The 15,237-nt window shown below is 51.8% G+C and overlaps 1 protein-coding gene across 2 annotated transcripts in view; it reads right to left on the bottom strand.

Moving 5' to 3' along the window:
• Window positions 1-6: 6 nt before the first annotated feature.
• The window catches only part of sesn1 (sestrin 1), a 29,470-nt gene continuing 14,239 nt past the window's right edge, over window positions 7-15,237 (bottom strand). The window contains exons 1-9 of one of the 2 annotated variants that reach the window (XM_057017793.1): window positions 4,533-4,798; window positions 3,949-4,014; window positions 3,657-3,857; window positions 3,402-3,584; window positions 3,027-3,263; window positions 2,692-2,946; window positions 2,422-2,612; window positions 2,192-2,336; window positions 7-2,102 (exon numbers count right to left, since the gene is read on the bottom strand). In XM_057017793.1, the coding sequence (XP_056873773.1) occupies window positions 2,016-2,102; window positions 2,192-2,336; window positions 2,422-2,612; window positions 2,692-2,946; window positions 3,027-3,263; window positions 3,402-3,584; window positions 3,657-3,857; window positions 3,949-4,014; window positions 4,533-4,634 (1,467 nt within the window). In that variant the 5' untranslated portion in view covers window positions 4,635-4,798 and the 3' untranslated portion in view covers window positions 7-2,015. Of the gene's footprint in view, window positions 2,103-2,191; window positions 2,337-2,421; window positions 2,613-2,691; window positions 2,947-3,026; window positions 3,264-3,401; window positions 3,585-3,656; window positions 3,858-3,948; window positions 4,015-4,532; window positions 4,799-15,237 lie in introns of those variants that run through there. The other variant, XM_057017792.1, reaches the window with a different exon arrangement.

The raw sequence follows: 15,237 nt of genomic DNA, 5'->3' as shown, positions 1-15,237 counted from the left end.
GAGTCGTTGTTTTTTGCTTCTCAACGCCTTTATTGTTACACGTATATGGGGTCAGGCAGTGCTTACAGGTTACAACAAAGTCGTCTAAACAGCATTTAAAAAAAAAGATCACATTATTACACTGAAACAAATCAGAAGCGGCACTTGATGTAAAACCCCCGATTTCGCACCACGGTGACGTCAACAATCACGAGGCGGGCGGAGCAGGCGACAGACATCGTGGTTTTCCAGGGCGGTGGGACGCTCAGCTGGAGACCAGGGCGCTTCATTGACGGGCCTCCGACCCCCATCCAGGGGTCCTGGGGGTCCAGGGGACAGGACCCTGCCCCCCCCCCGAGACGCCATGATGGAATTAAAACGCAACTCTACGTCCACTCAGCGTTTTGACTCCGGGTGTCACCAAATTGCTCCGTGAGATTCCCGACCCGGCCACGCTGCGCCCCAACGCTTCGATGAGGAAACTGCGACTGATACACAACAGTTCAATATAATAGTTTATTTATTTTTTTTGTCTCTTTCCACATATTTTCCATATAAAAAAAAAAAAAAAGCGTCAGTAACTGACATCAGAAGTTTGAAAAGAAAAACCCTTCGACTTCCTCTCAAACCACTTCCGAATGTACCATTCTTTTATCGCCGCCCTCCTCTCCAGGATATCACTCATTCATCTGTCTCAGTTTTCATTTCACCTCAGAAGAATGCAGTACTTAACTGGTTTTAGTAAACAACAAAAACAAAAAAAAAAGCCCTGTCGAGTGGAGGGGGGGGGGGGGTGCTTGCTACAACCTTATGTAGTCGGGCCTGCGGGGTGATCCGGGCTCCCCCGGCAACGGGAGCACGGGGGCCCAGAAAGCATCTCTGCTCAAAGAGCACTTCTTTAAATGTTTTCTGGAGTAGAGGTATTCAAAACTTCACAATCGACCAGGCAGCCGGGATAAGAGGAAGACTGATAGCGTGGTTGGGGGCAGCCGGAAGCAAGTCCCAACCGGAAAACCCGGTTTTTAAGTTTCTTTTGATGAGCCCCAACCCCCCCCCCCCCCCCCGCATCTGTTTTTACCCACTACCAGAAAAATAAAGACACCAACATGTGATACAACAGTTTTCTCACAAAACCAGAGCTACAGCAGAAGCAAGAAGTCGTTCCTTCAAAGTGCCCCGCTTTTTTTTTTGTTGACACTTGTAATTTAAAAAAAAAAAAAAGATTCACCATATCTATGAACACACACACACACACTCGCTCACCCATGTGTGTACAGTCAAACTCAAAAACAGGGGCTCAGACATTGTTCTTTGAGTTCCTTCACACGCGAACACACACACACACTCTCAGATTAGCTTACTTTAAGAATTAGGGTGGGGACAAGGACATGGGGGGGGTAATGCAGTGGATTTCTGATGGATAGGGGTTTTGAGAGATGGGTTTGGGGTAGTTTGGGGGTCAATATGACCCCACTGAATACAACATGGGAGCAGCAGCATTAGCACGTATGCAGACTGTGCTGGATAGTTCAGGCACACGTTAAAAAAAAAAAAGCCCAACTGAACGGTTCCCTCTCCCGGGACTCAACAGTAACCAGACCGGCGACATCCACGTCTCGTGATACAAAAAAAAAATGAAACAATATAAGAAAAAAATACTACGACAGTGACAGCAGGGTCGGCACGCAGGCCGGTCCTGGCTGGAGGGGGGGTGGGGGGGTTCATCTGGTCTTCAGTGACAAAAAGAAGACACCAAAATACTAAAATGTGGTCCTGGGTGGTGGTGGGGGAGGGGCGTTGCTCCAGGCTGCCCCCTCTTGGGCAGTTTTGGCACTGCGGCATGAGCACAACTCCTGGTATCCATTCGTACTCCGAGATGACCTGCGTTGTCCCTCCCCTGCCCTCGTTTGTTCTGATCCAGCCGGCCGGCTCCACCTTTTTGTTGAATCCCACCCACCCCCCATCTGGTTGACATAAAGTGTCCGATAATGAGCAACAATAACAGTACGACAAACGACAAAAACGCCAAAAGCCCTTCATGTCATGTAGCGGGTGATCGCTCTCAGAGCGTATAACAGTTCTGCCTGCATTCGGGCTTCCATAAGAAGCAAATTAACGTGGACCTGCGGGCGAAAACAGAGGAAAAACAGACGTGTTAAACTCCCAACCTGCCGTCAAACTCGTGGCGCTGGTGCAGAAGAGGCGGTCTCACCTTCTCGGAGTGCTGAAACTGCCTCCAGAAACTCTCATACATTCGTCTGGTGGTCTTCTCCGGACTGCACACCATAGTCTTGATGTAGATCTTGAAGCTACGGTCCAGGAGCTGGTTGATCTCCCCGTAATCGTAGTCGTCGTATCTGGTTGACGCAGGCAAAGGCGCCATTAGGCAACACGCACAAACGACCCTTGACCCCGTGGCACGCGAGCCGTTCGGGAACTGACCTGATGCCGAACATGCAGTGGATGTAGTTCCAGATGGCTCGGCGCAACATGCTGGTGTCCACGTCTTTGTGCGTCGCCATGGTGTTGTAGGTGAGGTTGTACGCCAGCTGGAACTTCTCGTCCAGCATCTGCCCGACATCGGGGTAGAGTCTGTTGACCAGGGAGAAGCCGTGGTCCTCCCAGCTGTAGTCCTGAGGAGCGTAAGAACAGCACCGTAAGGGACCGGGACAGGGACGACCGATCCCGCCGCCGGCTGTGGTCGATCCGCACCTGCACTCTCAGCGTGGGCACCTGCTCCCCCCTCCTGGAGAACTCCTTGTAGCCGTAGCTGGGGTCCTCGAAGTGCCTGGAGATGTCCCTGGAGGGGGCGCTCTCCTCGTCCTCGGCCGTGACCACCAGCATGCTCTCGGTTTTCTCCCTCTCGAAGCGGGTCGCCATCTCCTCCTGGCTGGCCTCCTCGTCGTCGCGGCACTCCTGCAGCTGCTTCATGCGCTCCATCAGCACCTCCACCTCCCCGCACGTCTCCTTCAAAAAAAAAGGCCAAGCGGATCAGGACACCTCCGACCCCGCGCCACCCGACGAGCGCGCGCAGTACCGTCGCTCACCTGGTTGCCGAGCGGGTCGTCGTGGTGGTTGGCGTGCCCGTTGCCGTTGGCGATGTCGCAGACGCAGTACTGGCTGAGGGAGGGGGGCCTGAACGTGTGTCCGCCGTCGCTGTGGATCTCGGGCATGATGCCGCAGCCGAAGGTGAAGGAGGCGAGGGAGTGGTAGTGTGTGAGGAGGACCACGGCGTGGATGAGCTCCGCCAGGGACCAGCTGTGCTCCTCAGCCTTCACAAGTTGCTGGGGGGGAAAAAAAAACGGGACGTTTCTGAGCGTGCGACGGATCAGAGATCGGCGATGTCACCGCGGGCCGGCCGCCGCTCCAGCAACCTTTACGCAAGAGCGACCGCAACCTTCAGACCGTGCCCAGCCGCTCACCTCGATGTGTTCCTTGGTCAGCAGCCAAGGTCTGTGGGCCAGGATTTTGTTGAGCTCCCCGAGCGGCTGCAACTTCCGCGGGGCTTCGTCCAGGCCGTTTAACCACTTTGGATCACCCCCGACCTGGAGGAAGTCGTTCACATGCAGGTTGACCAAGTAGGAACACTGGTGTCTAGCTGCCGCCTGGAGGAAGCAGAGGCGTTAACCACAACACAGCCAGCTGGTTTTTAAAGGGGGGGGGGGTTGCAAAAGTACCATAATGCCGATGTAGTGTCTGTAGTGCAAAGACAGGGGCCCGTCCATCTGCAGCAGGTAGTGCTGTGTCCGGAGGAAGCTCTCCAGGTAATGTGGGTGGAAGCCCATCACCACGGAAATGTTGTCCAGGCGACCCAGCGTTGAAAATGCATCTTCAAATATCGACTGCGTCCTGTCGGCCACTTTGCTCACTTTTAGAATCTGAGGGGGGGGGGGGGGGGCAGGTGTTCCATCACATCAGACATGGCTGCGCTTTAGTTGGAACACACGGACAGAAATGACGGAGTCTCACCTCTTTTTCGGGGATAAACCTGCTTGGGCCGTTGCCGAGAGGTCTTGGGATCCTCACTCCTAAATCCTGCAAGACAAACAAAAGGGGTCAGAATCGATGGTTTTCATGTCCCGCTGATCATCATGGGATCAGGTCCGAAAGGTCCCGTCGCGCGACATCGTCCTATTTGTTCCAAATGATGTGCATAATGCCGCAATCAAATGAAGGATATCACTAAAGATCGGAATTAGAAACGGAATTAGAAGCTTCGACGGCCTCTGCTGTCCAGCAACTTTGCGCTGCTTGTCGAGACATGTCCAACTTGTCCCGAGGATGAATGACGGTCAAATGGCGACTGGCAAATGCTTAAAAACGCGATGTGTCAGGAGTCATTTTCCCTTCCACCCGTTCCTGGGACGGTGAAGCATCGTTATTCGGATGATGCAGAGCCAGTCCAAGTTTTTTTTGTTCTGCTTTGGTCAACAAGCTGACACAAAAGGCTGCAGCGCAGCTTGGTCTCAAACGCAACACCGATAATGCGACATTTCCCCCGGACCAAACTCCAACCTGAGCCCCTTCCGAACCCCCCGATGCCCTTTTCTTACCTTTTTGCTCAGCCGTTCACAATGGGAGCATATCTTTAACAGGCTTGTCATCGATAAAGAACTATTTTCTACGTTCTCCGGCGGAGCCACCGCGAGCCTCATCTCGAGCCTGCGCTGCGCTCACAGGTTGCAAACAAGCTAATAAAAATTGTAAAAACCTATTCCTGATAGCTGTCGTCCTCTGTCTTTGTTCCTGGAGGCACTGGGCAAAGTGCTCGGCAGTCAGCTGTTGCAGCCCTGTGGCAGAAAAGCGTCCAGCCTCGCTCATACATTCGGTAAATAAGTCGAGTCTCGGGTGATTGACGTGCGCGGCGGCCACTCGCCTTTGAAAAACAGCCCGCCCACCAGCCAATGGCGACGGGAGAAGCGCCTGGGGGGCGGGGCCACGGGCCAGGGCATAAAGAGAGAGGGGAGGGGGGGGTCCTAAACGTGAGCAGAAAGACCCCCCCCCCTAAGAAAACATCGTCACTTCTTTCTTTTGTTCCCCGCTGCCATTGATCACGACAGAGATCGAATCATTGGCTTTAATCAGCGGGCTCGAGACACCGCGAGAGATTATCTGCAGTTGTGGATTGCGAAATGCGGCTGCGATACATGCAGCGTGCACAACAACACGGAGCCAGCGACACTATATGTGCCCGCCCCCCCTCTGGCTTTCTTCGCGGTGCACTTTTAAGGGGGGGGGGGGGGGGGTGCAAGAGTGAAGACTCAGCCAGAGCAAACAGGGGCGGCTGTGGCTGCAGGACCAACAACAACCACCCTCCAGTCGGGGTTTTTGTCCCTTCTTAGCAAATGTCAGGCGTCCGATAATGCCCCTACCCCACCAATCAGGTGGGGCAAGAAGAGTCCTTTAAAAGCCAGAAGGACGCATGCGGCAGCCCTTTGTTTGCTCCAGCTGCAGAAGATCAGGGTTTTAAAAAGTCAACGATCACCAGGTCATTTTTGTAGCATCATAACTGATCTTTCTCGGCACTGGCACCAACTGGTGAAAGCTGTTTGAATTGAAACAAGATGAGGACTGTGTTCTAAAGATTACCAATAAACAGGTTGCAAAACCACCACTTGGCGGCCATTGTGAAATGGGCCCTCAGGTCTCCAGAGCGCTCTGGTTACCAATAAAACAGATAAGGTCGTTTACGTCCCGAGGTTTCATTGAGGCTCCGCTTATGGCAGAACAATTATGTAACAGCAACACCGTTGCTTAGTCAATATTCCCCCCCCCCGCGGTGACTCGCGGTGGATCCTCACGGCAGCGACGTCACATGGGAACGTTTGAGACGCGACGCCCCATAAAGAGCAGACTGTTAAAGCTGGTTATGAGGCGTCTCCGCGGGGGTTGATTAGGGGGCTGCCTGACCCGAGTTCAGCACCAGAGTTACATAGCACTGTATTCAGCAGGTTCATTGTCTGGATCAAACCAGCGCCACCCACCGCCCCGGCCCGCTCCCCTTCCTGATGCGACGGGGTGGGGGTGCAGGGCGGCTGTAAACACGTTCCCAGGACTGGAGTCAGCACTCCCGGGGGGCTGCCGGGAGCCCCATGGCTCAGCAAAGCTGCAGAAGAGGCGGTCAGGGTCAGGGGCTTATGACACACCAAACCTTTTCACACAAAAGCGCTTAGGCCGGGGGATCCGGGCTCGGGGACGGGGCCAAACGCTGTTGTCAGCCCGTTGGCTCCCCGAGTCCGTGAGGCCTGGCATCAGGGGATATCTGTGAGGGCGCGGGGGTCCGGGCACAAACACCACCCCAAAAGCTCCAGCTAGGTTTACAGCTAATCGCGTTAGGTTCCACTCTCCAGAGCAGATGTGCCAGAGGATTTACATCCAATAATAAGAGGCGTTTGTCAACAGTAAACAGCCAAGACTGAGGACACTTCCTGGTTGCTCACCTGCAGATGCTCAGCAGCCTGAAGCATCTGAGCTGGTGGATTCATCTTGATAGCAGCTCTAACCTGCGCGCTGGGGTGTTGAACGTGTGCACACAATCACACAACTTGTTGGAGTGACACATAAAAACCCACAATGCAGGTGTTGTGGGGGGGGGGGGGGGGGTACAAATCTTAAACTGTCTCTGATATCTGATATTTCCTGCTGTGAGGTTGAAGGAACATTCTTAGGTGACGATGGGCTGTACAGCTGCACGCTGCGGCCACCGAGCCACCGATGCTGGCCTCACCTCTTTATCTCCATTACCCCCCCCACCCCACCCCCAAACTGTCACGTAAGGCTCGTCTACCAGCTGAGGACAACTTAAAATGCAGCGCGGCTCCGACGGCGTTCAGTCGCCGCCGCGCGGAGCTTTTCTGTGTCAGAGTTGTGGTTACGTGAACGCATCGCGGACATTTTGGGTTAGAACAACACTAAGAGGATTAATAGTTATGGGATGGATTCATCTGCCTTATTTCTACTGTGTAATAGCAGATAAGTGTTCCCTGAAAGAAGAAGCCTAAAGGAAGGGCACATTTCCACTGGTCCGCTAAGGCTGGTAAAAATATTCCTATTAGGAGGGATGGATGAGGGAACCTGCTCGCTCTGATGCCCCTGGGCCCCTTCACACCCCTTCAAAGTTACACCACAGTACTTAGAATCAGGTCCCCAAACGCCACCCTTATTTACTTTAGTGAACCAAATCAACTTGATTTCAACCTCATCGTGAGCCATCATAAAAAGAGTCTGTGGGGTATTTAACATAATGTCAGAAATGTTAAGAACGATTTCCTGTTTTATGAGTTGGCAGCAGTGTCAAACTAAAACAAAGAGGACGCTAAAAGTTGGTAATCCACACATAGTTCATGTGTTTGAGACTGCTGGTGGTTTTCTGGGGGGGGGGGGGGGTTCTTGCAGGAAGACACGAGAAAACCACAGAAAAAAAACCTGTGGGGATGTTCAACAAGTTGAAAAGCGAGTGCAGATTCAACCTATCAGGGCACAAAGGAGAGGAAGCAGAAGAAAACCCTCCGGGCACCGACATAAGCCTAGCAACAGGCTGCAGCCAATCACGGGGAAGAACAACAGCTCCAGGAACCAATCTTCTCTGCTCTCTCTCGTTGCCTCTCTTGTTTCTCCGATACAAAAAAAAGTTCTGCGTCCACTGAACAAATGAATCAGGTCTGCTCCGTAGAGGCACTTCAGCCTGATCTGTTGTTGCTTCTGCCTGTTTGACTTTCTCCCAACTTCAGAGCAAACACCGTCCCAAATGATTCAACTTTGGCCAGAGGCTCTCGGCAGCTCCCATCGGGGGAAAAACACTGATTTTCCTCAAATCAGAGGCTGCTTACAGCACTTAAGCTGGAAATCTGTTCTTCTATGCGTTCTCTGGATCTACACATACACATTTTAAACTTGGTCAGACAGTGAAAAGTGCCGACTAAGAACCGAGCCCCCACCCTGCTCTTCAAACAGAGCTCAAGCTTTGAGACTGTTCATTTATCACCGAGCGGAACCCAGTTAACCCTTTCCTCTTCAACAGGCAGCAACCTGCACTCAGCTCAACCTGCCAGGTGTCAGAATCTACTGACAATGTGCCTTTGAGCCAGGCTAAAAGTTACCGACAGTTTTCAGCTTCAAAGTTGAGTTGTTTTCTAAAAGAATGGGAGTTGCTGTATTTGAGCACCTCTCGCTCCCCTTTCCTCTCTTCCCAATCGCCTGTTCTCTGACCGCTGTGTATTCTGGCAGACTTTCAGAGCGTAGCGGCGTCGCCAAGCGTCACTTTTCCTGGGGGGGAGGTGTGCGGGCCCCTGACCAACAGGTCCTGGACCTGTAGATACCAACCCATGGAGGAAGAAGGGTTCTCTCAGTTCTGTGAAATATGGTGGGGCTGCAGAGACCACAAGAAGAAAACTCGGGGGGGGGGGAATAGGATTGCTGGGAAAACTGGGACAAAAACACGCACCCACAGCCTCCTATATAATCTATACAGAAACACTGAAGGCTACAGGGGGGAAAGGCGTTGGCCTGGGACTTCTGTGTGCACGTGAGGAAGAGCGAGTTCCCGGGGATGTTATTCTAACAGGGAGGGCAGCTGTCACAATACGACAGATTCCAAAAGAAATGAGCCCATAGAAAAACAGAAAATGCCAAACCCTCTCATGCTATCCTTAGCTTGATACGACACAAGTGAACCAAAAACCTCTCCGGTTAGAATGGGAATGGGACTAACGCAAAGTAATATTTCAGATACGGAGAAGAAGCAACGGAATCTGGGCCGATCGTAGCTTTCTCTGCTCATGCTAACCTGGGTCTACACTTAGCTCTACTCAGCATTCCGCTGGTGAAGTTCTGCTCAGCTCCTTTCCATTTTCAGGACTCAGGAGCGGCACAAAAATAAGGGATACGCTTTTGGGTTGCCAAAGAGACCCCGAGGGGTTGGATGTGCTGTGCAACATAAACATGCTGGTATTATTAAAAGCATGATTTGCCAACTGCCCCCCTTTAGGGCAGCTAGCAACATCATCCGCTCTGCTATGATGTTTCCGTCACTATCCTGTCAGCAGAAGCTGTTTTTTCCTCCCCGTCAAGACCTCAACTCTGATAACCGAGCAAAACCGGAGTGAGGCCACTGCGCATCGGGCCAAAACGATGTCGGTCATCAACTCCTAATTATTAATGAATGGCAGAAGACGCAAAACACAAACGATCGCGCCACCAGAAAACACCCATAAAGTCTCTGACAGCACTTTACAGCCTAGCAGCACTCCAACGTGTAACCAAAGTGGCGGGCTCGATTCAATGGCCGACGAGACGTTGAACCCTACAAACGCTGTTTAATCATTTCCACGAGGCTGCTGACAGCAAACACACGAGTCAAAGAGTTCTTTATGAGAAGAGAAAGGGTGACAACTCCAGCAGCTCAGACGCACGGCGTCAAATCGGACGGGACTTCTCACGCAGGCTGCAGCGAAGATTAAGAACTGTTATCGGCGTTAATCTACCGGTGTCCGTCGCTGACGCCGGGCTCATTCCGCCCCCACGGATCCTCCGGAGTGAACACGATACTGCTGCAATATAAAGGGAGGATGTGATATGGCTCAATCAAATCTGACCGTGTCCTATTACCCCATCAATAGCCCATGAGCCCCGATGCTGAATGGCAGCAAAATAGCTGCCAGGTCTGACGCGGCTTCTTCATTCACACTTAATTGTCTATGAAAATGAGTCTAATTGGGTGGAGAGTCACCGTGTCTTTTGTTCCCTCTTCTCGTGGTCACTTTTTAATATTCCAACACTCCCCTGTGACCTCTGATTTAAAAATAATATATATGAAGCCCCAGGGTTTCAATTGAAGTCAAAGAAAAAATACATATTCAATGAAGCCAGAAAAGTCACTGTGAACAAACGAAAGTATTAGTACACACACACACTCTCACACACACTCTCACACACACACACATGGAACATGTAGATACATGCCTGCTTCAGAGCCAGAGAGTTCCTCAAATGTGACCACGAGCACATGACATGTGTTTGTGCTGTCAAAACAAGAGTGGAAAAATGCTGATCTATGCACATTAACCTCCGGAGGTAAAAATACCCACCAGGACACGACGTTCCAGGAGAAAACGATTGGAATATTGCAATCATTTGAATCGTAATTCCTAATGACAATTCTGTTATTAGCCTGTGTATATGGGTGAATGTTGGGGGGGGGGGGATGTTGGCAGCGTCGGCCATATTTGCTCTGTGGTTAATCAATTGCAGCCTGGAAACGAACAAACAAACAGTTGAGAATTGTGTGAAATTCGATTCTTCATATTACCCGGACGATGAACAAATCCTGCACCGAGCAAATCGTTTGTAAAACACGACTCATGATGTAATTTGTATTAATACTGCGAACAAACCGATGAGCTCTCGGTTAATAAAGCAGAGGTATCGGTATTAGGACAGGCTTGGTTCCCACTGATGTCAGAGCTGATTCTGAAATCATTCATGAGTAATTTGATAAGTTGTAATAGTGCCTGCTACCAAATAAACCAAGTCTGTGGCGTTTTGGGAAAAAGAGGAAAAATAAAACCAGGAATATCACGAGACTGTAAAATTCGTACTCGAAAGACAAGCAAGAGGACAAATGGTGCCGAAGGATTCAACAACAACATCCAAGAGGTTGGAGCCGGGCTTCTGATCGGGAGCGTAATCGGTGACGGCGTGACACATAAAGGACGGCGGGGTCAGGGAGGGCGTTCGCCAGGTGGAAAGAGTGATGAGAGAACAGTGACAAAGGTAAGAGGACAGGGGGAGAGCATTATTTGATCAGTGTGCAGTGAGAAAGCGCCTCGGCCCTTATCGTGGATAAGTAAACACCCTGCGCCACCTGAAGTGACATCATTGTCCCAGAGAATCAATAACCAGCCACTTCCTGTGTGAGAGGAAAATCGATGACTCTGTACACTGGATTACCTATCCGTGCACGGACGGAGGCACGCGCGCGCACACTAAGCTAACTGACACGGTGATGTAGGGCCGGTGTAGCCGCGGAGCAGATGTGCTGGTGAATTTAGACGCCACGATGGCTCCAGCTGACCCTCGACAACTGTTTTCAGGTACCGGCGCCTCCCGCCGCCCGCCCTTCCTCTCCAGGCCACGGCCCCAAAGCATGTGGATCGGGATTGATTACAACTAAACCTCCAGGTTTTGCTGACATGACAACCCGCCCTGGTCCCCACAGTGTGCGCACACCCGGGGCACCATCTGTCCGTCGGGCCGCGTCAAACCGAGACTCCAAATGGTGCAGAGGGAGGTCTGCAAAGACGGGCTTTTGGCAGTAATAGGGCGCAGGCACGGGCGCCACCCGGCTTCTTCTGGTATATGTGGCAAATGTTGTTTCTTTATGGGACGTCATACGCATACGCGCGCTACATGTGTGTGTTTGGACGCGCTTGTTATTTGTGTTTGTGTTTGCCAAACTGTGAACATGCACACATCTGGAGAGGAAATCTATTAAATGCTGAAAACGTCTGCCAAATCTCTAACCCTTGTCTAACCTGTTAGACACACACACACACACACACACACACACCACACACACACACACACACACACACCACACACACACACACACACACACTCCTGCAGGATAGGGGTGCACTCTCTACGGGCCTCCCACAGGAAAGCTTCGCACAATACATGGCTGTCCTGGAGGTAGACACACAGACAGACAACGGCACTCCGACAAAGACGGATTAAAATAAACCACAACACACACCTATGTGATTGGGGAACCATTCTTTAAATGTAATGTACATGGTTTCATACACACACGCGCACACTCAATGTCTCTCAGACAATGGACAGTGGAACTGTGCCATAAGGGAAGGCTGTTGTCCAGTCACTGGGCAACTGGGGCAGCAGATGGTCATCTTCCCTTCCACTAACACCAGCAAGGAGGAAGGGTGGGGGGGTTGGGGAGGGTGGGGGGGGCTCAGCTGAGTGGTCTCAGTCACAGAGATAAGACCGTTGGTCGAGTATATGGGAATGACTCAGCCATAACCCATAAAGCAAATGAGCTGGACACTGATTACCTGAGAGTCTACGAGGAGTTGCAACAGACCTGGTGCGTTCAGCAGGCCCAGCCAAATACCTGCTTTAGGCCCCTGAGACGCCGTTGCTGCCAGAACCAGGGACGCAGGCTCAAGCCGAACAAGCAAAAGGCCGGACCACAAGCTCCAACAATAACCCAAGTGGAGAGAAGAAATGGGGAAAGTAGAGGAAAGGTCAATCTGGACGAGAAGAAAAGAGAAAGATGGCTCCGTATCCTGCTGACCAGTCGATGCCTCTCAGCATGAAAGTTTTGATTGGAGAAGGAAAGAACGAGGGGGGGGGGGCTGTGTATCACTGCACAAACTTTATATTCTCTGCTCATCTCAGCAGTTGTTGATAGAGGAAAAGGAAAAAACAGCTTTCCTGTATTTCTCTCCCGCTCCGTCTTGTGTTTTGGGGATTCTAAACCCACAACAAGAGTCATCTTTCAGAAATAAAGGCCAGAAGATGAGGGGCCGACATCTGAGCTCTTATGTAAAACAAAGAACAAACTATAAGAAATCATGTAAAAGCAAAGCAGAATGTCGCCGAATAAATGAGGCCTCTGTGGGTAAAAAGGTAAATCAAGTTTATCAAAGAAGGTTCTGGAAGGCAGAGCCAGTGGGGGGGGGTAGAGTTCAGGGGCAAGAATGTGGCACAATGAGAATCAGAAGACCATGGACCCGCCGTCCGCACCTGTACAATGGATGTCCAGATTGCTTAAAGTAGAAATAAGAACTGGGTGATGATGATGGAGCTGCGGGGATGTGGGGGGGGGGGCATGTTTACACCATGGAACAGCCAGAGCGCTCCTACTTCCCTCCGAGGAAGACATGCCCACTTTTCCTGAAAGCGGCTTCGAGTGGACGGGAGGGAAATGTGGAGCTAAGAGAGGAGGAACGAGGGGACATTAACGTGGACCCTCCTCCCTCCCTGGTGATATCAGGTTACGAGACATCATCAACGCCGTTATGGGTTGTGGCGTGCTTATTTAACGCTAATAGGATGTCGTGGATAGGCTGCGATGTCGCTCGCCACCGTACCGTTGTTGACATCAGTCGCAGCCCTTCATCGCCTGACAAACTGCGGTCACGCTGAAATCCACAGTGCGCTGTGGGCTCACAGATGCCTGAGTCACTTCAGTCAGGCGCAGGGCAGGCCGGTGCACGCCGGTGCACGCCGGTGCAGGCCGGTGCACGCCGGGGCACGCTTGCTTTAAAGTGTAGCTACATGCACGCCGTGTTTTGGATGTGCAAGTGCTATTCTACGAGACTGGGCGAACACCACCGCAGCTTTTTTCCCTCCCGTTTCCCTCTAAGCGGAGTCTTTCTAAGAACTGGGTTTGGATTCCTAAAAAGTCAGGAACTGTTTCTGATTTAGGGAGGGGGGGCGGGGGGCGAATATCTGAGTGGAGACACTGAAAACTCTCTGTTTTGGAGGCCCTGCTAGCTATTCCCTTAACACCGACTGGAGAAAGCTTTTATTTCAGGTGGGAAGCTGAGGGCTAAACAGAGAGAGAGGGGCCGACAGCAGCACAGACAAGCACAGCACGGGTGGGGGTTAACCAGCTGCCCCCCCGCCCCTGGGCTCCCTGTAGACACAACTTCAGTTTGACAAATAGCACCCCCCCCACCCCCCAGGTTTGGATGGCGAGCAGTGAGGACCCTCAGAAGTTACATGACCTTAAAAAAAAAGAAAAGCAGCGCTACTTTGGCGTCTGCGTGCACGTGTACTCGTAAAGAAGATTTATTTAGGCACGACATCAGCAGAAGTCGATGACAACAGAGATGGCCCCGAGCAACAGGAAGTCCCCCGGCGCTTCCATTTGGAGACGAATAATGACCGATAACGATGAATCTCGCAGGAACGGAGGCTGCTCAGTCAGCTGTGGCGCGTCAGATAAGAGCCGAGCCCTGAAAGGGCTGATCGCTCTCTAGGTGCACGTTCGTGTGCGCGCCCATTCCCCATAGCACCAATCAGGTTTCTATGGTGGTCAAATACACACAGGAAAACACTCTCTGACGCCAGACAGGCCAAAGGGGGGGGGGGGGGGTCAGGCTTCATTGGGATTGGTTCGGGGAGACACTTGAGATGTTCTTCCCTGTCAACTCGCTGGAGGTGCACAGAAAGAACCGGCGATATCCGCCATTTTTAGAGAAAGCCTCTTCATTATAACCCCCCCCCACACACACACACACACACACACTGAATGATAACTCTGGTCCAGGCAGGCACCCTTTCGTGGCTGGTCACCCTTAAAATGACGCATCTAAATGGGCTGCGGGTCGCTTAGTTCTCCCAAGGGAAGAAAACCCCTTCCCTGTTTCTGCACCTACAACTGAGGCGTCTGATGAAGTCCCAAAAGTCCCTCGAGGCCGACGTCCTGTCCTCCGCGACAGGTGGAGTATCGGTGCACCAGGACAATGTCCGGTCAGGTGGGGCGAATCAGCGATACCAAAGAACAACCAGAGAACATTCTAGAAAAAAGCTGCCGCGGAACAGAAGTTTCACAAGCATGACAACATCGTGTGGGAAAGTCACTCTGTGTCTTTCCTTATCTGCCTCTGACCTCAGAGGTGTGGGGAGCGCTTGTGCACACACACACACACACACCAAAGGTCACATCCAGACGCAGCACAGTGTCCCGATCTTCGCCAGCTCCCTCCAGCGCCTTCAGGCGTGCACGTTTTTCTGAAGGCCGCCGCACAAACAGCGCCGCTACACAATGGCCTCACAAAACTGGAAGACATGAAGGAAGCCTGAGCGAGATTGGGGCAGCGCAGGAAGGAAACGGAACACACCCCTGGATCCTAAAAGGAAGTAGCAGGACAAGAGGACAGGACACGCGCTGGTGTTCTGAGAGTCGGGGCTTCGTGAGCCTGAACGCCACGATTGGGCCAGACTGGCAGCAGCTGCTCGGCCGGGTTCTTTATTCGCTCTCCAAATCAATCAGTCATTCCTATTAGATAAAAGATCATCAGTGTCTAAAATGTAATTATGCAAATGAAGCCCAGGCGGGTCGTTCTATTGCAGGAATAACTTATAAGGTTTAAAGATTAAGAAAGTGGATATCTGAAAACGCGATGCACGACGGGGTGTTTATGAGCCCGTTGCCAGGCTGTGGAGTTTGCTCAAGTCTATTTTATGGAGTGTCTCCATGTGAGTGTTGTTGGGTTTGGAGTTTTTTTTTAT

The sequence above is a fragment of the Takifugu flavidus genome, chromosome 19, assembly GCF_003711565.1.
Source record: "Takifugu flavidus isolate HTHZ2018 chromosome 19, ASM371156v2, whole genome shotgun sequence".
NCBI classification, from domain to species: Eukaryota; Metazoa; Chordata; class Actinopteri; order Tetraodontiformes; family Tetraodontidae; genus Takifugu; species Takifugu flavidus.
The sequence above is the reverse complement of the archived record's forward strand: the minus strand, read 5'-3'. Positions and strand labels throughout refer to the sequence as shown.